The sequence below is a fragment of the Alexandromys fortis genome, unplaced genomic scaffold (assembly GCF_014885135.2).
Source record: "Alexandromys fortis isolate MF-2015 unplaced genomic scaffold, M_Fortis_MF-2015_v1.1 scaffold_364, whole genome shotgun sequence".
Taxonomy (NCBI): Eukaryota; Metazoa; Chordata; class Mammalia; order Rodentia; family Cricetidae; genus Alexandromys; species Alexandromys fortis.
The window spans coordinates 243,506-266,048 of NW_026068245.1; the positions used below are offsets into that span (position 1 = coordinate 243,506).

Here is a 22,543-nt window from a genome sequence, read left to right on the forward strand (position 1 = left end):
CCATGGACAGACAGGCAGAGCGGCAGCAGTGTAGCCCAGGCTCTAAGAGTTCAGGCCCCAGTACCAGAGACGGACACCATGGCAAGGTCTCTAAAGAGAGAAAACTAAGGTCCCATGGCACAAGCGGGAGTCCCAGTCATCCGCTTCTGAGCATAGAGGAAGTTTCACAGCACAAGCCTCCAGCTAGGTTCTCTGATTCTCAGCCAGGAGGCGGGGAAAGGGGTGGAGCACGCGTGTAACTGGGATCTTTGACGTAAACTCATTTCCTCCGGTGAGAAGCCCTAGTACCTGGCTTCTACTGGCTAAGGGCTCAAGTGTCTCAGGAGGGTGCGTGCTGGCATCTGTGACAGCAGAAGGCCGTGCCTTGTGGAGCAGCTAGATTCTAATGTCACATCCGTTCTTTTTACTCTTTGAATCATTATTTTAATTTTAAAGGTGTATATGTTTTGCCATCATGTATGTCTGTGCACTGTGTGAAAGCCAGAAGACGTCACTGGACCCTCCGAGCTTGGGAGTTTGGGGTTACAGACAGCTAGAGACCACCATGTGGGTTCTGGGGACTGAAGTCAGGTCCTCTGCAGGAGCAGCAGATGCTCTTGACTGCTAAGCCGTTCCTCCAGCCCTGGAGCTCCCCAGTACTGCGTACACCACGTGGGGTGGTGCACTCGTGTTATCTCAACACTCGAGGTAGAGGCAGGAAGATGTCAGGGTCCTGCAAGCATGGTCTATGGGTGTGAGGGCTCATCTGAATGTGGATGAATTGGGTAGTGTGAGTTTAGCCAGGACCACACCCCAAAGGACTGAACTGTCAAAGCCAAGGATTCATCCCTCACTGTTCAGGCTGTGAACTTGAGAGCACTGTTCATGGCTGTAGCTCATAATCTGTACTACATCTACACATTCTAAAACATATACTGTATGTATATACTACATATATATTTAATTTTTTAAGTATACCGACTGATTGATTGGTTGATTGATTGATTGACAGAGTTTGCACCTGTGGTAACACACGTGTGGAGGCCAGAGAACCAGGAGTTGGTCCTCTCCTTCCACCACATGGGTCCTTCCACCCAGGGCTTGAATTCAAGTCATCTGGCTCAGTAGCAAGCACCTTTACCCACTGAGCAATACTGACAGCCTATTTTAGAAACAGGGTCTTGATGCATATCCCAGTTGATCTGAAACTCGTGGAAGGTCTCCCAACTTCCCCTCCTAAGTACTGGGATCAACAGCATGCTACCATGCCTGTCCCGCTGGGAGCTGAGGATGTGACTCACCTACAAGAGTTCCTGCCTACAAGCCCAGATTGCTGGGTTTGCTCTCCAGCGCTTTATAAATTGTGCTTGGTGAACAACTGATGGGGTCTCTGCATGTGTCTGGCAAAGAAGCAAACCTTGAAGAGACGAGTGTGAAGACTCGATTCCAACTGACTTCATCAGCCTGGATCAAGACTTCTAAAGAGTCTATGACAGGCTTATCATCATCGTCTTATTTAAAAAACAGTACAATTTGGGAAAAACCGTTTCCTGGTGTAATGCAATCCCTGTTGCACAAGGAAGCGTAATTACAGTGAAACTTGACCCAGTACATGGCATTTCTTCCAAGACGATGGAGTCTAGAGATAGACTGCTTGCTTGAGGGCATAGAGAAGGCTCTGGCCTGGTCTTGGTCAGACAGATAGCACAGAGGTCATTTGGACTGTTAGCCACTTCTGTTCCTGGTTGTGGGAGCTTGGGGGGGAGCCCCTGCCTATAAGGGTCATTCAGATTTCTAGGCACCTCTGGTCCCGGTTGTAGGAGCTTGATGAGGCCTGGCCCAACACAGATCACCAGCCTCTTAATCACTTCTAATTCCCAGCTTTCTGGATGGAAGAACAGGTATTTCACCTTTCCCACTGGAAAGACAATCATGTGTGCTTAGCATTCCTGGTCTCCTTGGAGATCTGTGGGCACAAGGACCTTTGTGCTATGCTCCCAACAGCACACACCTATCAACCAAAAACCCAGGAAGTCACATCACATCCTCAGTCAAGAGCAGAGAGAGGCAGAAGGGTCATGCTACATAGTGAGTTCAAGGCCAGTGTGATCTACAAGAGTCTGTCTCAAAGCAAACCAATTATTTATAGCCTGGAGGAATAGGACAGTGACGGGAGCCATGGACAGGTTCTCTAACACAGAGACGTGGGGCCAAATCTGTCACACGTGTGAGCTACCTTCACAGCACTGTGACATACCCTCCTTCCAGAAACAACGTAAATGAGGAGGGGTTGGTTTTGACATACGGCTTCCAGGGAGTTCATGGTGGGGACGGCACGGCAAGGGGCAAGGAGATGACTCTGTTCTCTGTGGCAGGAAAGCAGGAGAGCAAGCAGTGAGGGCATGGGTGGAGAGAGGGCCACGAGAAGACCCGGGGATGCATGGGTGGAAATGCATGGGTGGAATGCATGGGTGGAGAGAGGGCCACGAGAAGACCCGGGGATGCATGTTGCTTTGGACAGGGAGCCTGTAGTGGCGTGAGGAAGAAACAGGGTTGTCATCTTTTATTTTTTTGTTTCTGTAATCAAATATCCTGACAAAAGCAACTTTAATGGACGAAGAGTTTCACTGGCTCACAGTTCCAGGCCACATGGGGAAGTCAAGGCAGAAACCTGAAGCAACTAGTTTGACCACATCCACGGTCAAGAGCATAGAGAACCCAACGTGGTGGCACACACCTTTAGTCCCATCACTCAGGAGGTAGAAGCAGGCAATCTCCACGAGTTAGAGGCTAACCTGGTTTATACAGTGAGTTCTGGGCTAGCCAGGGCTGGAGAGAGAGAGAGAGAGAGAGAGAGAGAGAGAGAGAGATTATTTGTATCCAATCCTCTGCAAGACTGGTATGATATGAGCCTAGAATCCCCCAGTGAAGGAAGGGCTGGGCAGCAAACAGGTCTTCCCACTTTTATTAATGTAATCAAGAGAATCTCCCTCAGACACGGCACCGGCCAAACTGACCTAGACAGTCCCTCATTGAGACTCTTAACAGGTGATTCTACATTGTGTCAAGCTGACAATTAAAACTAGCCATTCAGGCTGATCTCTGTAAATTCAAGACCAGCCTAGTCTACAGAGCGGGTTCCAGGGCAGCAGTGACTACACAGAGAAATGCTGTCTCAAAAACAAAAACAAATAAACCACAACCAAAAACCTAGCCATGGCAGGGGTATCTGAGGAAGGGCGAGTCCGAAGCTGTGGTGGAGGTAAGCCAGATACGCCGACCGTGCTCCCCTGAAAGGGCTCACCCTCCAGTCTTCCACCCCATCCACAGGGCAGCAAGGAGCGTTTTCACTGGCAGAGTCACAATGTGAAGCAGAGCGGAGTGGACGACATGGTGCTGCTGCCCCAGATCACGGAGGACGCCATTGTGAGCAATCTGCGCAAGCGCTTCATGGACGACTACATCTTCGTATCCTCAGCAGTGCCTGGCGCGGGAGGAAGGGTGTGGGCAATGGGAGTCGGGATGGCGTCCTGGGACAGGGAAGGCTGCCAAAGGATGGCAGTAGTGCAGGGGGCAGATGGAAGTCCAGCTCAGGGTTGAGGGAGGATGAATAAATGGGGAAAGACGGGCAGATTGAAGGACAGATCACGTAACAAGAGTGCTGTGCTTTGAGATGCCCTAACTGCTGCTGCACCTCTGCCTTGGAGCAGCTGAAGTACTGTGCCACCAATTCCCCTCTTTCTGCATCCAGCTTTCTTTTCCTAAGAGACTCAAGTACATTCAAGTATCTCACCTCTCTCTCCAAGCACAGTGGTTCTGGAAAGTCTTGTTGGAATAGACTAAGGAAAAAAAATATTCGAAAGGTAAAGCAAGACACTGCATGGTTCTTAACTACCTCTCAAGACATATATCGGCTCCGTGCTTATCTCTGTAAACCCCTTCAAGCAAATGCCCTACTTCACTGACCGAGAAATTGACCTCTACCAGGGTGCGGTAAGTCCAGGTTGGATGGGCAGAAGTATGCCCACACTTATCCTCTGAGGCATCCAGCTCTGGACTGACAGCTGACCACCCCCACCAGGCCCAGTATGAGAATCCCCCCCATATCTACGCCCTCACCGACAACATGTACCGGAATATGCTGATCGACTGTGAGAACCAGTGTGTCATTATCAGGTAGGATGGGGAACGTTCTGTCCAGGCATGTCCTCCATCCCCACCACCAAGGGTGGTCTGCCATGATGGTGATGGACCTTTATCCCTATTGCTCTGCCCTCCTTTCTGTATATCCCTTGGCTACCGATATGGCTCCTAATACAGTGTATCTGTTCATTTTATTATTGCCCATTGGTTCCTCCTAAATATCAGCTCCCAGACTGAGGAGATGGCTCAGTAGGTAGGAATGTTTGCTACTCAAGGATGAGACCCCTGGGGTCAAATTCCCAGAACTTACATAAAAAGCCAGGCGTGGACACACACCTGTAACTCCAGCACTGGGAGATATTGAAACAGACAGGTTGCTGGGCTTTTCAGGCCACATGCCTAGCTCCAGATTCAGTGAGAGACCCTGTCTCAAGGTAATAAGGCAGAGAATGATGGGGCAGGGTACCAGACGTCCTCCATTCAGGCTGTGCACATATACTTATACCACAAACATATAGAGCACGCTCATAGCACATACACAGACACATAAAGAAGTGTGGGGGCGGGAATTTTTAAATTTTATTCATTATTTTGTGTGTATGTGTGTGGGTCCATGCATGTCAAGTATGCACGTAGAAGTCAGAAGACAACTTCCCAGAGTCAGTTCTCTCCTTTCACCATCTGAGGGACTGAACTCGGGTCTTCAAACTTGACGGCGGGACCTGAGCCGTCTTCCCAGCCCAAGAAATTTTTATATTATATCTACTTATTTATATTTACTGGGGTCGCCACATGTCACAGTGCAAGTGTGAAGAGGAATCAGGTCTCTTCCACGAGACTCGGCTTAGCAGCAAGTGTCTCTACGCACTGAGCCATCTCACCAGCCCCTCCTTGTTGGGGGAGAAGAAAGTATTTTTTATTTTAAAAATGACTATTTTTATGTTGTGTGTGCATGATTTGTCTGCATGCTTATCTACGCGCCACCTCCGCCTGTTGCTCTCACGGGCTCAAAGAGGCCGCTGAACTGCTCAGAACTGGAGTTACAGTAGTGGTTGTTGCCCCGTGTAGGTGCTGAGAAGCAAAGCCACGTCATTTGCAAGAGCAACAAGTACTGTTTAGTCACTAAGCCATCTTTCCAGCCCCTGGGGCAGGGATTTTTTTTTTTAAATCTTTCTTGTTCACTGTTGGATTTCTGGAACCTAGAGTAGGGTCTGGTGCACTGTGGGTGCTCAGTAAAAGAATGAAATCATGCATGAATTAATGAATGACTAGACATTAGAAAAGAAGGTGCTTCCTGAATTAATGAATGACTAGGCATTAGAAAAGGTGCTTCCCACTATCCCTGCCCACTAACTCTCCCTTCCTCCCAACACTTCCAGTGGGGAGAGCGGAGCTGGGAAGACAGTGGCTGCTAAGTACATCATGGGTTACATCTCCAAGGTGTCTGGCGGGGGTGACAAGGTCCAGGTAAGACAAGAACAGAAGGGTACATCAGGTCTCCCTCAGTGACACCCGTCTGACCCAGACTGACCTCGTTCTACCTGGCTCTATCTACCCTAGCACGTCAAAGACATAATCCTCCAGTCAAACCCACTGCTGGAGGCCTTCGGCAATGCCAAGACAGTGCGCAACAACAATTCCAGCCGCTTCGTGAGTCACCATAACCCCACTTGAGCTGATTCCCTCTAGATACACAGTCACACATGTGTACAGACATGCACATGCATGCAAACAATGCACACACATGTACACACATGCATGTGCACAAACATGCGTGCTCACACACGCGCACACTTGTGTGGCAAGTACTTTACTCACTGAGGCATCTCACTAGCCCCGTGCTTCTTTTTGTGTGTGAGTGCATGCATGCTTAGGTACACATGGGTATGTGCACATGCAAATTTATGCACATGCGTGTGAATGCCAGCAGTTGACGTTAGGTGTCTCCCTCACCTACTTTTTTTGTTAATACTTATTTTGTATATATGAGTGTTTTGAGTGTATGTCTATGCAACATGTAAATGTACGGTGCTCTTGTAAGCCAGAAGAAGGCACTGAAATCCCAGGATTGGAGTAACAGACAGTCATGAGCAGACATGTGGGTTCTGGGCATAGAACGCAAGTTCTCAGGGTTCGGCGGTTAAGAACACTGGTGGCTGAGGACCCGAGTTCAATTCCCAGGACCCACATGGCAGCTCACAACTGTCTCTAACTTCTGTTCCGGGGCATTTAATGGCCTCATACAAGCATACCTGCAGGCAAAACACCAATGTACATAAAATAAAAACGAATAATTTCAAAAAAATTATCCATAAAATTTTTAAAAAATTAACCCAGATCCTCTGAAAGAGAATCAGCGCTCTTAACTCCTGAACTATAGCCACAGACCTCTCCCTGTCTTAACTCCTGAACTACAGCCACAGGCCTCTCCCTGTCCCTGAACTACAGCCACAGGCCTCTCCCTGTCTTGTATTTTGAGACAAGGCCTCTCCCTGAATGTGGAGTCACCCAAGAAAGATCTGAGCTTAATCTCCAGAACCCACGTAAAAGCTAAATATGCTCTGGGCAGTAGTGTCGCACGCCTTTAATCCCAGCACTTGGGGGGCAGAGGCAGGCGGATCTCTGTGAGTTTGAGGCTGGCATGGTCTACAAGAGCTGGTCCCAGAACTGGCTGGAGCTTGTTCCAGAACAAGAGCTGGCTCCAAAGCTACAGAGAAACCCTGTCTCAAAAAACCAAAAAAAAGAAAAAAAAAAAAAAAAAAGCTAAATACGCTGGCGCACACCTGTAATTCCCACACTAAGAGGCACAGGAGGATCCAGAAGCAGAATGACCATCCGGTCTAGGCAAATCAGTGAGCTCTAGAGAAATAAAGTAGAAGGGTTGGAGTAATGTCATTTAGGAGAGTAAGGACCAGAGTTCAGATCCCCAGTACATGAGAAGTGGAGGAAGGGGATATCTGAAGCAAAATGGTTAGCTAAAACTAGTTAAATCAGCAAGCTCTGGGCCTAAGAGCCCTTTCCTTGATGCATAAGATGGCAGCAGTCAAGAAAGATACAGATGTTCACCTCTGGCCTTCACCGCACAATCATGCACACACCCGCATATGCAACACACCCGTGTATTCACACACAAAAGAGACACAGAAAGCTCTGGAATGTGGTGGGGGGAGACTTGAGGAGAGCACAGAGCTGAGTGCAGTTAGCAGGGTTTAGGGCACCATGGGAGATGTACGGGTTAGGATGCCCGGCCCCACAGTCTGTGCGGCCTAGAGGAAAGCCACTGGGGAAAGAAGAGCTTAGTCAGAAGTGAGGAGTGGTCAGAAAAATGGCTCAGCAGACACTGCCACCAAGTTCAATCCTCAGGACCTACACGGTAAAGAACCAACTCCCACAAATTGTCCTCAGATGTTCACCACGGCATCACACACACACACACACACACACATACACAGACACACACAAGGACAATTTAAACATATGTGAATGGAGACAAGAGAAAGGCAAGTTCAGGTCACAAGAAGAAGAGGAGAAAGGTCAGGCTCATGAGATGGTAAGTCTTGCTCTGTCCATACTCCAGGGACTTTGGGATGGGCTAATGTGCTTCTCTGGGATTCAGGGCAAGTACTTTGAGATCCAGTTCAGCCGAGGCGGGGAACCAGATGGAGGCAAGATCTCCAACTTCCTGCTGGAGAAGTCTCGTGTGGTCATGCAGAATGAGAATGAGAGGAATTTCCACATCTACTACCAGGTGCAGGGAGTAGATTGTGGGGCTGGAGGCAGAGGGAGACCCGTCTGGATCCCAGGAATGGAGGAAAGCAACATGGGAAGGGCGGTGTGTGGGAGGGTGGGGCACCGATGATGGCTGCACCAGGCCAGCTGGAGATGCATGACCTTCCGACATCCTCCAGCTTCTGGAAGGGGCCTCCCAGGAGCAGCAGCAGAACCTGGGACTCATGACACCAGACTACTATTACTACCTAAACCAATCAGACACCTACAAGGTGGAAGGCACTGATGACCGGAGCGACTTCAGCGAGACCCTGGTGAGCACCAACCACCGCTCTGGCTGGCCCAGAGAACCTTCTGTGTGAGACACAGACAGATGCAGGCACTTATCCAAGGTTATACAGCAGTTGGATAAAAAAGGGAGATTATGGAGCTAAGGAGGTGGCTCAGTGGGTAAGGTGCTTGCTGTACAAGCGTAAGGACCTGAGTTCAAACCCCAGGACCCACATTAAAAAGGTGGGTATGGCAGCACATGCTTATATCCCAGCACTGGGACTGCAGAAATAGGCAGATCCCCAGGGTTCCCTGGCCATCTCATCTGGTCAAATCAGTGAGCTTCAGGACTAGTAAGAAACTCTCAAAGATAAGGTGAAGAGCTGGGAAGAAGGTTCAGAAGGCAAGAGCACTGGGAAGGCAAGTCTCATGAGCTGAGTTTGGATTACAAGCGTGTGTAATCCCAGTGATCCTGTAGAGAACGGAGGGTGAGATAGGAGAATGTCCCGCGCTCTTGAGCCAGCTGGCCTAGCGTATGCGGCAGCAATGAGTCTGTCTCAAACTGAGTGGAAAAATGAGAACAGACAGCCGCAGATTGCCTTCTGATCCCCAGAATGCTGTGGCACACACATGAATTCTCACACACACACACCACACACACACATGAATTCTCTCTCTCACACACACACACTCTTTTTAAACTTGGAGAACAATAGAGGAATACACGCAATGTAAACCTCCAGCCTTCAGATGTACCTGCATTTACACATACATGTGCAGCCATCACATGCACACATGCACATACACACACGCATGCACAAACACATACACATGTATACAACACACGCACAAGGCAAACCAGGTGGTTGGGGAAATGCAGTCTCACCTATTTTTTGAGAAAAACAAGGCATATGGTACCTGAGGAAGGACCCCCAAGGTTGACCTCTGGCCTTCACACATACATGAACACACATGAAGAACACACACACAAAGCAAAATCAGGCATCCAAATGTCTGGTCTCCCTGAGTCCATGCCGTGAGCCCAATGCAGTGAACCCAGAGATCTAATTCTGTGGTCAGAGTGAAAACCAATCCTGGTGGCATAAGCTGTCCCCGTTGTGCCCACAGAACGCCATGCACGTCATTGGGATTCCAGCCAGCGTGCAGCAACTTGTCCTGCAGCTCGTGGCAGGGATCCTGCACCTGGGGAACATCAGCTTCTGTGAAGAAGGGAACTATGCCCGTGTGGAGAGCGCAGACCGTGAGTGTGGGTGCTGTCGAGAGCTGGGTGTGAGGCTCATGCATTAGGACTGCTTCTTCCCATTCTGATCCCAAGAGAGCCATGTTGGTGTCACTGGGGAAGCTCCTATGTCCTGAGAGCCTGACCAGCTGCCTCCTTTTGCTTTGGTCTGGCAGTCTTGGCCTTTCCAGCCTACCTGCTGGGCATAGACAGTGGGCGACTGCAGGAGAAGCTGACCAGTCGAAAGATGGACAGCAAATGGGGTGGACGCAGTGAGTCCATTGATGTGACCCTCAACGTGGAGCAGGCAGCCTACACTCGTGATGCGCTGGCCAAGGGGCTCTATGCCCGCCTCTTCGACTTCCTGGTGGAGGTGAGTGAGCCAGCGCTAGAAAGCGCTGGATGCCTGGTGCCTCGCACGCCCACGGCACTGGACAGACAAGTGGAAAGACGGTTTGACCTGCCCATCTCACCAATTCATAGGAGGTGAAGGGCAGCCCGTCGCTGGTGGTGATAGAGAGCTAATATGCTTGTCAAGGAGACAAAGGGATGGTATGGAGCTGGGTGAGGTGAGTGGAGGGAACGTTGTATGTCAGAGCCAGCGATAATCACAGTACTAACAAACATGTAACAATTAGTGGGGCCAGACATGGTGACGCACACCCGTAATCTCAGCACTCAGGAGCCTGAGGCAGGAAGAGTCCAAGGCCAGTTTGGGCTGCATAGAATGACCCTATGGTATGTATGTATGTATGTATGTATGTATGTATGTATGTATTATTTTGAGACAAGATCTCATTATGTAGCACAGAGCCTGGAACTCTCTATGGAGACTAGGCTGGCCTCAAACTCACAGATATTAGCACTCTGTCTCCCGAATGCTGGGGTTAAAGGCATGCAACACTATGCCGGACATTTATTTTTAAGTAGGAGCTGTAGAGAGACCTCTGTCGATGAAGTGCTTGCTTTGCAAGCATGGGGACATGAGTTCTGTCTCCAGACCCATACTCAAATGGATTACATTTATTTCTTTACTTTGTGTGCATGTGTGTGTGTTCATGCTGCAACACGTGTGTGGGTGTTAGAGGTTGACTTGAGGGGCCCAGTGCTCTCCTTCCCCCATATGGGTTCCTGAGATCAGGCTCACATCATCTGCTGTCAGCAAGCATCTTTACCTACTGAGCCTTCTTCTCAGCCCAGCACTTTTATACAATTAAAAAAAAAAAAAAAAAGCCAGGCATGAAGCTGAGGACTCAGTGGATAAAGGAGTGAATGTCTCACCAAGGCTGCTATGGCACGCAAGTGTGCACCTCTCTCTTTCTCTCCCTCTCCCTCTAATAAATAAAATGTGATTTCAAAAACTATTAAGCCAGACATGATGCATTTATAGTCTTAGAGCTGGGAGGCAGAAAGAGGCAGGTCCCTGTTGTCCAGCCTCGCCTACTTAGAGAGTTCCAGACTTCAAAGAGAGCCTGTATCAAATGAAAAGCTAAAAACAAAAACCAAGATACCTGAGAAACAGCACCCAAGGACTGCTGTTCTCTAGCCCCACATGCACACAAATGTGTATGTATGCATGTATGTATGTGTGTATGTATGTGCGTGTGTGTATATGTATGTGTATATATGTATGTATATGTGTATGTATTACATATCTATGTATGTATATGTGTGTTGTGTGTATATATGTAAGTATGTATATGTGTATGTGTGTATGTATATGTGTGTATGTATATATGCACACCTGAACACATACACACACGCTTTTGCACAAACACAAACTCACACACAAAATTATATGCCAAGCCTCCTTCACAGTATATTAAGTATGTAAAGCAACTTTTTAATGTACATTTTTTAAATTCCATAAAGTTGCAAAGTTTTCAGTGATAAAATTCATGCAAATATACACACGCATGCATGCGTGAACACATATACACACATGAGAAAGGAGGGGGGAAAGTTCCTATGAAGTATAGGTTGAACATCTCTAGTTTGAAAATCCCAAAATGCAAAAATACTTCGAAATTCCAAACTTTTGAACACCAACATAAAACTAGAAGTGGAAAATTCTGTCTCTGATCCCATGTGTGGCTCTCAGCTAAAACCCAGCTATAACTCAACAGTTAAGAGAGAGCCAGGCGGGGCTGGAGAGACGGCTCAGAGGTTGAGAGCACTGGCTGCTCTTCTAAAGGTCCTGAGTTCAATTCCCAGCAACCACATGGTGGCTCACAACCACCTGTAATGAGATCTGGCGCTCTCCTCTGGTGTGGGGGCATACATGGAGGCAAAATGTTGTATACATGATAAATAAATAAATCTTTTTAAAAAGAGAGAGAGAGAGAGAGAGAGAGAGAGAGAGAGAGAGAGAGAGAGAGCGCCAGGCGGTGGCAGTGCACGCCCTTAATCTTAGCACCCAGGAAGAAGAGGTGAGTGGCTCTCTGTGGTCTAGAGAACTAGTTCTAGGACAGCCAGAGCTACACAGTGAAACCCTGTCTCAAAAAACTGAGAGGGGGGGAGGACTGCTCTTGTAGAAACCAGGTTCAATAAGCAGCATCCACACGTTGGCTCACAATCACCTGTAACTCCAGTTCCAGGGGATCATTCGCCCTCTTCTGGCCTCTTCTTGAACTGCATGTATGTTGGGCACAGTCATTCATGTAGACAAAACACCCATACACATAACATAAAAACAAATAAATCTTTTCTTAAATAAATAAATCTTTAAAGCAAAAAAAGTGCACTAAAATTAGTATATAAAGTACATATGAAGTGTAAGTGAATGTCAGGTTTAAACTTGGGTCTTGCTGGGCATGATGGAACACAGCTTTAAGACCACCACACAGGAGGCAGAAGCAGACAGATCTCGGGGAGGGCAACCTGATCTACATAGTGAGTTCCAGGACTACCAGCGCAACATAGAGTGACCTTATCTCCAACAATAAACAAACAAACAAAATTTGACCTCATGCTCCAAATATTGCTTGTTTCTCAGAACCGAAATGCAAAACACTTCTTGCTCTAAACATTTCCGATCACATATCATCAAAGTTCAATGCCTTTTAATTAATTAATTTTGTGGTAATGGAGATGGAATCCAGGGATTAAAGTGTACTATGCAAAGTACCCTACTGCTATTACGTGTGTGTGTCTGTCTGTCTGTCTGAGACAGGGTCTCCAGTAATCCAGGCTGGACCGGAGTGAATGTAAGACATATATGTGCAGATGCCCACATGGTACGTCAGATTCTCTGGAACTGTCATGTCAGGTGGCTGTGGGTGCTGGGTATGGAACTTGTGTCCTCTAGAAGAGAGCCACCTTCCCAGTCCTTCAGATATTTGACTTTAAGGCAAGCTCCTGCCCTGTACCCCAGCCTGTCCTGGAACCCATGCTCCAGCTCAGGCTGGCCTGGCGCTCACAAGTCCTTCTACCTCAGCTTCCTGAGTGCTAGGATTATAGTCTCTAGCCACCATGTGCAGCTATCAATCCATTTTAGAGATGAGAAACTTGAGGTACAGTGGGAATATTTGACTCCAAAGTCAAGAATTGTGATACTTCTGCACTTGGGTTTGCAGGTAGGAGTTAAATATTAGAGAAAATCTGTCAAGAGGGGACAGAGTCACAAGTTTAGCTAGAAACACACTGACAAGGTGGCTAGGAAAGGCATTTGCTGCCAAACCTAACAATGAGTTCTAGCCCCATGACCCACGTGATAGAAGTGGATAATGGACACCTGAAATTGTCCTCTGACCTCTACACACATGCCCTAGCATGCACACACATGCGCGCGCACACACGCACACACATGCGCACACACACACGCACACACACACTATTTATGTCAAACTGAGTTCAGATTCCAGCACCCATATAATAACCACAGCCCAGTACTATAAGGGAGTAGGGACAGGAAGATTGCCGGGGTTGCTGACTGCCGGCCTCACTCCAGGGTTAGAGAAAGACCCTGTCTCGAAGGAATAACATAGGGTATGGTAAAGGGCACCGAGTACCCTCCCCTGGTCTCCACGCACATATGTGCACACAATACACACACACACATTAGAAAAAAGCAGTTTCCAAAACATAACAAGAGGGTGATGACTGCCGGCCCTGTCCCCATCTGCCCGTAGGCCATCAACCGTGCCATGCAGAAGCCTCAGGAAGAGTACAGCATCGGTGTCCTTGACATCTACGGCTTTGAGATCTTCCAGGTTTGGCCTGGGACCTCCCCCCTCCCATCTTCAGCCCAACCCTATTCTAGCTATCGTCCTGGGGTCACCCAGTGTCAGCAGAGTCCACTAACAGAAAGGTCCTTTTCTTTCCTCTGCAGAAAAATGGCTTTGAGCAGTTCTGCATCAACTTCGTCAATGAGAAGTTACAGCAGATTTTTATTGAGCTCACCCTGAAGGCGGAACAGGTGGGCTGGGCAGTCAAGTGATAGGAGACATGACTTCACCTCTCTCTGTTTACTGTTACTATAACAAAATACCAGACATAATCAGTTTATAAAGAGAAAAGGGAGGCTGAGGTTGTGGCTCAGTTGGTGGAGAGCATGCATGAAGCCACCCCCAGCTGGACAGACTCAGGAAGCTGGTGCAGGAATGTCTAGTGAGACCCCATCTTGGAAAATAGAGCTGGGTGTAGCAGTGAACAACTTTAATCCCAACACTCACTCACAAGGGAGAGGCAGGTGAATCTCTGTGATCTAAAGAGTTCTAAGACAGCCAGGGCTACACAGGGAGATCCTGTCTCAAAATAAAAAGAAAGGAAAGAAAGAAAGAAAGAAAGAAAGAAAGAAAGAAAGAAAGAAAGAAAGAAAGAAAGAAAGAAAGAAGAAGACAGTTGTTTAAGCAAGTGCTCTGTGCCAGGTACTGTTGACACATGCGTAGCGGAGTGGGGACAACACGGAATCTCTGTCGAGGCCTCTTGAGCATGTATGTAATATGTGATGAGTAGGAGACCAGTTTAGCTTGCTGGGTTCCAACTCCAGCATCTGAAAAGGAAAACAAATATGCTTTGATTTCGCCTCTCTTTTAAATGCACAGCCTGAGGCAAAAAGAAAGAGCAACGAAAAGGTGATTTAAAGTAAACTTTAAAAGGTCCTTAGGCTGGGGATGTAGCTCAGTGGGTAGAATGGCTGGCCTCCCACACACAAAGCCCTGGGTTCCATCCCCAAAACAAGATACACCAGGTGTGAAGGTGTACAGTGGTCACCCCAGCACTCAGCACTCAGGAGGCGGGGGTGCAAGAGGAGTCAGATGGTTACATACTGAGTTAGGGGCAGCCTGAGCTACATGAGACCCGTCTCAAAAAATAAAAAATAGAGTCCAAAGCCCAAAGAGGTCTTCCTGAGCAGGTTGTGTTTGCAACTGGTCCCTGATTCTGCTGAGTCCCAGAGAAGGTGTCACAAAACACCACAGAGTTGGCCTAGGAAAGGAATGAGGGTTCCAGGTATTTACAGCTCCCGAGGATGAGTGACAAGATGGGAGTGGGGGTAGCCGGGCAGGTGGCTCATTGCCTTACTGCACCCCCAGGAGGAGTATGTGCAAGAGGGCATCCGCTGGACCCCCATCGAGTACTTCAACAACAAAGTCGTGTGTGACCTCATTGAAAACAAGCTGGTGAGGCCTGGGTGACTTTAGGAGGGAGAATCTTCCAGCCACCCCATCCATTGATTCTTCTGTCCACCTTTCAGCAAACACTCCCATACGTAACATTTTCAGACTAACGGAGATCCCCCCAAGTTATACCAGTGTGGTGTTAGTAGAAAAGGCATGGATTCCCTGAACTCCAGAAGGGGGAGGACAGGAGAAGAGAGGAAAGATGGGTGGTGGGGCAGAGGGGAGGGCAGAGGGGAGGGAAGGAGAAAGAGGAAAGATCACAATTTGAGCTTGTATTTAGGAGTCCCCTACCAGCCTCCCAGCTCTCCCGGGAGGACCCCAGCCAGGCTGAGCCGAACCTCTGCTCCCCTCAGAACCCCCCAGGCATCATGAGCGTGCTAGATGACGTGTGCGCCACGATGCATGCAACTGGCGGTGGCGCGGACCAGACGCTGCTGCAAAAGCTGCAAGCTGCAGTGGGCACCCACGAGCACTTCAACAGCTGGAGCTCGGGTTTCGTCATCCATCACTACGCAGGCAAAGTGCGTGGAACTCCCTGGGTGGGCGCCCCCTCACAAATCCCAGGGGTTACCGATTGTAAATCCTACCCCCGCCCCGTGACCAAGCTCCCCCTCCAGAGCACCCCCTGCTGACCAGAACCAGGAACTTTCTCCTAAATTACCTGGACACCTACCTTGTGTCCACTCAGCCAGGGCTGCAGACACACACGGCCTCTAATCAGTTTACCCAGTTAACAGGCAGCTCCTAACTGACAAGACAGGTGGAACCCAACTGGGACAACAATCACCACGGTTCTTCTATGCTGACACACATAGCCAGCGCTCAATATAATCCTCTGACGGAAACACAACCCCTAGTTCCCCAAACCCTTTACAAACAAAATGGGCTGGAGCCTGTTTGCCTCAGCCCTACATGAGGCTACAGGCACGCCCTAGTTTCTGACCCAAGCTATCGACACCTCTCCAAGAGTTTCCTGGCTGTTCCCACAACCTCTGTCCTCAGAGGCATTATCTGTGTTCCTCAGCTAAAGCTGCAAACGTCAAGAGCAAAACCACTAAAAAAATCTCACTCAAAACAGCCACCCCAGCCCACCCTCAGGACTGAAGCTCCTTTCCCCAAAATCCACTGTGGTCTCAAGATGGCCACACATCTCTAGTCCCAGCACTTGGGAAGTGGAAGCCGAAAGAGAAGGGGTTCAGGGCCATCCTTAGCTATGTAGAACCTCCTGAGACCCTGTCTCAAAGAAAGAGACAGAAGGAAGAAAAAGAAAAAAGGAAGGAAAGAAAGAAAAGAAAAGATAGAAAAGAGAAAAAAGAAGCCAAAACCATATATATAGCCCATCATGGTGGCTCACGCCTTTAACTCCAGCATCCCAGAGGCAAAGGTAGTCAGATCTCTGTGAATTCAAGGCCATCCTGATCTACAGCTGGGCTACACAGTGAGATCCTGTATCAAAAAGTAAATAAACAATAAAAAATATTCTGGGAGCTAAGGAAATGGACCAATGAATGCAAGCATGAGGCCCCGCGTCTAGATGCCCAGCACCCCATCAAATCCAGACCCAGTGGCTTGCTCCAGCACTGGCAGCCTGGAGACAGGAGACCCTGGACTTGTTGGCCAGCCAGGTTAGTCAATCAGCAAGTTCTAGGTTCAGTGAGAAACCCTGTCTCAAAACAAAAACAAAAACAAAAAAAAAGGTGGAGAATCATTGTTGAAGACAGCCCACATCCACTCTAGGCCCCCACACATGCTAGGACAGATAAACAGCCTAATCTCCCTGGTAGCGCCTAGGGACCTGGCCTAGTTTCAATCCCCTTCCCCTGAGTTTGGCCTATAACTTCCCACCTTCCCCTGCCACTGACCAAAACTTCAGCCCTGGCACTCAACCCCGTGTCTCCCCTTACCTCCAGCTCCAGCCTTCATCCTTCCGCTTCAGTTGAGCATCAGACTTCTGGGGAGCCAGGCCCCAAACAGTAGGTCACACCCTACCATTGGGATCACAGATGTTTTCCTAACTGCACGTAGCTCCAGTCATCCCACCTGCCCTGACATCCGCACACGACCCTCAGTGCTGTCTCCCTCCAGGTCTCCTATGACGTCAGTGGCTTCTGTGAGAGGAATCGAGACGTCCTGTTCTCTGACCTTATAGAACTGATGCAGTCCAGTGACCAGTGAGTAATCCTTGTGCAGCCTCTGGGCAGACCCTCAGAAGGATGACAGCCTGGGAACTGCTGTGTCTTCTCCAGAACTTGGTCGTGCCGTGGGCTTTGTGTCCCTGGTTGTGTGGTCAAGATACAGTTCTAATCTAAAGCTCTGAGGGTGTAACTCAGGATGAGTGATCCCCCCCTCCCCAGAGTGTGGGAGCTTGAACTCCAGTTCTAGGACAGAAAAAAGGCAAAGAAAAGAAACTTCCAAACCTTGATCTACTGACAGAAGGTCCCTCCCCAGGGGAAGCCCTGAGTTCAGTTCCCTTCATGTCTCATCGGTAGAACTCCTCACAGTCCTAACAGTCCGGTGACTAGTTAGTTAGCCGCTCGCAGTCCTAACAGTCGGTGACTAGTTAGTTAGCCGCTCGCAGTCCTAACAGTCCGGTGGCTAGTTAGTTAGCCGCTCGCAGTCCTAACAGTCGGTGACTAGTTAGTCGCTTGTCAAGCAAAATGAAAACACATTCCAGGGGTGGGGACTCAGTCGGTATGCTAGGCACGTCCTGGGTTCCCTCCCAGGACTGTAAAACTAGACACAGCTGTGCACTCAGGAGGTGGAGGTGGGAGGTGCGTTCAGGGCCATCCTGGGCTCCATGGACCCTGCCTCAAAAGGAGAGGGACATGGGGTGTAGCTCAGATGGTAGATTTCTTGCCTAAAATACAGGAAGTCCTTGATTCCATCAAGGGTACCTCAGAAGACCATGCCAGCACTTGGAGGGTAACTTGTGATCGTCAACTCACTTTTAGAGGTCAGCCTCCGCCTCCTCAGAACTCAAACTATTGCCATGTGTGGCTGTGCTTGGCCTATGTGGTGCTGAAGACAGAATCCAGAGCTGTATTAGGCAAAGCAACCACCTACCAACGAATCCATACCACAGCCCCCTGTTTGTTGTTTTACAACAGGGTTCTCTCTTATGCCATACATGATGGTACATGCTTCTAATCCCCGCGCTTGGGAGACAAGGGCAAGTAGATCTCCATGAGTTTGAGGCCAGCCTGGTCTATATAGTGAGTTCCAGGACAGAGCACAGCCAGGGCTATGTAGAAAGACCAAGTCACAAGAAAAAAAGAGTCTCATATAGCCCATGCTGGCCTTGAAGCTCCTAAGTGCTGGGGTGGCAGTGTGCACCCCACATTATGCACATGTTCCTGTTGTATTTAACATACCAAGGGACTTGTCATTATCATAGAGTAAGACTAAAAAATGCAGATAAATCCAAAGACCCAAGAAACACTGCCAGCCTCACAGCCTCTGCCCACATTCAGGGGGAACTGTTGCAAATGGGGAGCGGCAGGCTGCTTACCGCCACCCGGCTAGCTTAACCCCCGAAATAACCACACACAAATTGTATTCATTTAAACACTGCCTGGCCCATTAGGTCTAACCTCTTATTGGCTAATTCTCACATATTCGTTTAACCCATCTCCATTAGTGTGTATTGCCACTTGACTGTGGCTTCCAGGCATGAGTCTAACCAGTGTCCTTCTTGGAGAGGAGAGCCATGGCGTCTGCCACACTGCTTTCTTCCTCCCAGAATTCTGTTCTGTCTACCATGCCCATCTAATGGCTGGCCTATCAAAAAGCCAAGGCAGCTTCTTTATTTAACCAATGAAAGCAACAGAAATACAGAAAGACCTCCTACACCAGGGAACCCTATTTGCATCTTGGCACTGAGGCAACCATTACAACTCTGAGGACAATGTCCCAGGGTCTATCTTCATTACCATCCACTCCTCTCTCCTCCTAGAGCCTTCCTACGGATGCTCTTTCCTGAGAAGCTAGACACAGACAAGAAGGGCCGCCCCAGTACTGCTGGCTCCAAGATCAAGGTGAGTCTGGTGGCAGGGAGGGGACAGGAAAGGCAAGTTCTGCTTGCCAAGACTCTTTCTCTCCTTGTTCAAACGTCTGTCTGTTCCCTACCGCTTGGGTTCTCAATGTCTGTGGCACCCTTTGACCTACAGTCTTCCTTCAGCTCTGTAAGAAGGAAGATGGGCTAAAGCTTGGTCCATCTGTCCTTCCTTTTCTTCCTTCTCTCCTTCATTTCCCTCCCTGTCTCTGTTCTTCCTCTCCCTCTTTCCTTCACTGCCCATCTTTCCCCCTTTCTCTGCCCTCCCTTCCTAACCCCCTACCTCCCTATCCTCTACCTTCTAACTTTCCCTCCCCACCCTTGTCTGGCTCTTTTCCCTCTTTCTGTGCCTCCATCTTCCCTCCCTCCCTTCCTCCTGTGCTTGGGAACAGAACCCAAGGTCTTGCACATGCTAAGCATGCTATCCTTGGACAACACTTCCCAGACCACCTCTTTTAAAAGTTACACACACACACATAATAGACTGGGCTAGCTTACCCATTTTAAGTGTGCAGTTCAGTGACATTGGCTATTTCACAGCCATCTCCAAAGTTTCTCATCTTTCCAAACCCAGACCCTGGCCCTTCTTCTTCTTCTTCTTTTTCCTTCTTCTTCTTCTCCTCCTCTTCCCCCCTCCTCCCCCTCCTTCTCCTTCTCCCTCCTTCTCCTCCTTCTCCCTCCTCCCTCCTTCTCCTTCTTCTTCGTCCACTTCTTTGTCCCCGTGCTCCTCCTCCTCCTCCTTCTTCCTCTCCCCCCTCCTTCTCCTCCTCCTTCTTCTTTGTTTAGTTTTTTGAGACAGGGTTTCTCGTGTAACAACCTTTGCTGTCATGGAACTCACTCTGTAGGCCAGGCTGGTGTTGAACTCACAGATATTCACCTGCCTCTGGCTCCCAAGTGCTAGGATTAAAGGCGCGTGCACCACCACCTGGCTAGCCCTTCCTAAATAAAATCCCGCTGTGTGGATTACCACACATTCACCGTGCAGAAGGGCTGGGTCTGCCTTCTGTGAGGGTGAATAATGCTGCCGAGACCCTGTGGCCCCACCGAAAGCCTGCGTTCACAACCGTTGGTTGAGACTTTGGGATGATAGCAGATGCAGGACACATACACACATACATGCTGATGGAGATGCCACGGATCAGAAAGGGGCAGCCATGGGTCACACAGTAGAGTTTGAACCTGAATATCTCATCTCACCTCCCCTAGTCATCACTTGGCCCCACAGCTTTCTCTTGATGACTAATTACCCCAAAACCCAAGGCTGACCTGTCCACCCCACCCCACCTGCAAATTCTTTATTTCCAAAGTAGCTGTCTCCTTAAAGACAAGCAGAAAGTCTGGGCAGTGAGTTGTTCTGGTTTTTCTATTACTCAGTCATCAAACATCTCCTAAACCCTTATTATGTCTTAAGCTATGTGGTAAGTGTGGCAGACACTAGAACTAAATAACTGGGTAGGTGCACAATATCAGCCTTCATGGTGGGTACTTAGGGCAGTGTGCGCACTGTGGCCTGCCCGCTCAGCCTCCCCGCTCTTGGATGAGTTGTTTCTTCAACAGGAAGAGTCAGGGGGCCTATCCTCAAGCCTTTCTGACTTCTGCCTTTCCCTCTGCCTCAGAAACAAGCCAATGACCTGGTGTCCACACTGAAGAAGTGCACACCCCACTATATCCGCTGCATCAAACCCAATGAGACCAAGCGGCCCCGGGACTGGGAGGAGAGCAGGTGAACTGACCCCTCCTTTGCATCTGGTACCAAATCTAGGCATGCTTTGGAGCAGCCACTCTGACCCACAGACAAAGCACCAACTTTAGGACCCCTCACTCTAAGACCACCTTAGAATCCTCTAGGGGCCAGTGAGGCACACAGCAGGTGAGAGTGTTTGCTGCCACACCTGATGATCTGGATTCAATCCTGGGCTCCACACAATGGAAGGAATGAGTCAACACCTGCAAGTTCTTCTTTGATGGCCACATGCATACTGTGACCTGTGACACGCGCACACACACCAATAAAAATAAACTTTAAGAATGTAAAACCTCTATGGCCCCAGAGTTATAGATAGAACTGATGGAGGCACCCCCACCATCCCCAGGTAACCCCAGACAGACTGTAAGAGAATCCAAACCCAATTTCTCAGACCTAAACTCCAGAACTGATTCTAGAACCAACCCCCAAGATGAGCCCAGACCTACCCCTCAGGTCTCAGTCCAAGATTTGGTTCCCAGATTGAGCTGAGACACCGTCTAAACCATGCCCAAGCTTCACATGGTGGCTCATGTATTCTTTTCTCAGCCTTGGGAAGTAGAAGCTAGAGGATCTCATATTCAAGGGAAACCTAGGCTGCACAGAGCAACACTAGCCACAGACAGACAAACAGACATATAGATAGACAGTCAGATATGTAGACAATAGATAGGCCATAGATAGGCAGATGACAGGTATAGATAGGTAATAAAAAATAGACAACGTATATTGATAGAGAAATGCATAGCTGATAGACAGACAGACAGACAGACAGACAGACAGACAGATAGATATAATAGACAGACTGACTGACCGATCCATGAGATGCCTCTACCACAAACCCAGGCCCCACCCCCTTGGTCTGCTTTGGGCAGCTCCCACTCTCTGGAACTTAGGCTACCTCCCTCCCACAGGGTGAAGCACCAGGTGGAGTACCTGGGCCTACGGGAAAACATCCGGGTGCGCAGGGCAGGCTTTGCCTACCGTCGGCAGTTCTCCAAGTTCCTGCAGAGGTGAGGCACCCATCTTCCTTGCCTTGATTACCTCACCTGTTAAAATGGCCAACCTCAGGTCTGCTCCAAATCCCCCACACCCTCATGTCTTCTGCCTGCAGGTATGCCATTCTGACCCCTGAGACATGGCCACGGTGGCGTGGAGATGAACGCCAGGGTGTCCAGCACCTGCTTCGTGCAGTCAACATGGAGCCAGACCAGTACCAGATGGGGAGCACCAAGGTCTTTGTCAAGAACCCGGAGTCGGTGAGTGTGTGTGACAGAGAAAAAGCTCTGGGTCAATCCCCAGAACTCACATAAAGGTGGACAGAGAAAACAGGCTGTACAAGCATGTCCTCCTCTGACCTTCACATACGCACCATAGGACTCCTGCACTGCACTGCCACACTGTACACACACACACACACATGAGCACACAGACACCCACATTCACACATGCATACACACAGACACCCACATTCACACATGCATACACACAGACACCCACATCCACACATGCATACACACAGACACACACATCCACACACAGACACACACATTCACACATTCACACACAGACACCCACATCCACACATTCACACACAGACACACACACACTTTAAAAGGTGAAGTATAAGAGTAAAAGAAAATAAAGAGGGAGCTGGGCAGTGGTGGAGCACGCCTTTAATCCCAGCACTAGAGAGGCGGAGGCAGGTGGATCTCCAAGTTCGAGGCCAACCTGAGGTCTATAGAGTGAGTTTCAGCATAGCCAGG

The 22,543-nt window shown here is 49.0% G+C and overlaps 1 protein-coding gene across 1 annotated transcript in view; it reads left to right on the top strand.

Moving 5' to 3' along the window:
• Positions 1-22,543, top strand: part of Myo1f (myosin IF) — a 65,259-nt gene that overhangs the window by 11,107 nt on the left and 31,609 nt on the right. Inside the window, exons 2-19 of the mRNA XM_050131252.1 lie at positions 3,310-3,447; positions 3,883-3,972; positions 4,061-4,155; positions 5,502-5,589; positions 5,683-5,772; positions 7,739-7,870; positions 8,031-8,165; positions 9,250-9,382; positions 9,538-9,734; positions 13,492-13,572; positions 13,692-13,778; positions 14,896-14,982; positions 15,336-15,503; positions 17,068-17,153; positions 18,935-19,016; positions 20,650-20,756; positions 21,692-21,790; positions 21,892-22,036. Of these exons, the coding sequence (XP_049987209.1) occupies positions 3,310-3,447; positions 3,883-3,972; positions 4,061-4,155; positions 5,502-5,589; positions 5,683-5,772; positions 7,739-7,870; positions 8,031-8,165; positions 9,250-9,382; positions 9,538-9,734; positions 13,492-13,572; positions 13,692-13,778; positions 14,896-14,982; positions 15,336-15,503; positions 17,068-17,153; positions 18,935-19,016; positions 20,650-20,756; positions 21,692-21,790; positions 21,892-22,036 (2,040 nt within the window). The remainder of the gene's footprint in view (positions 1-3,309; positions 3,448-3,882; positions 3,973-4,060; positions 4,156-5,501; positions 5,590-5,682; positions 5,773-7,738; positions 7,871-8,030; positions 8,166-9,249; positions 9,383-9,537; positions 9,735-13,491; positions 13,573-13,691; positions 13,779-14,895; positions 14,983-15,335; positions 15,504-17,067; positions 17,154-18,934; positions 19,017-20,649; positions 20,757-21,691; positions 21,791-21,891; positions 22,037-22,543) is intronic.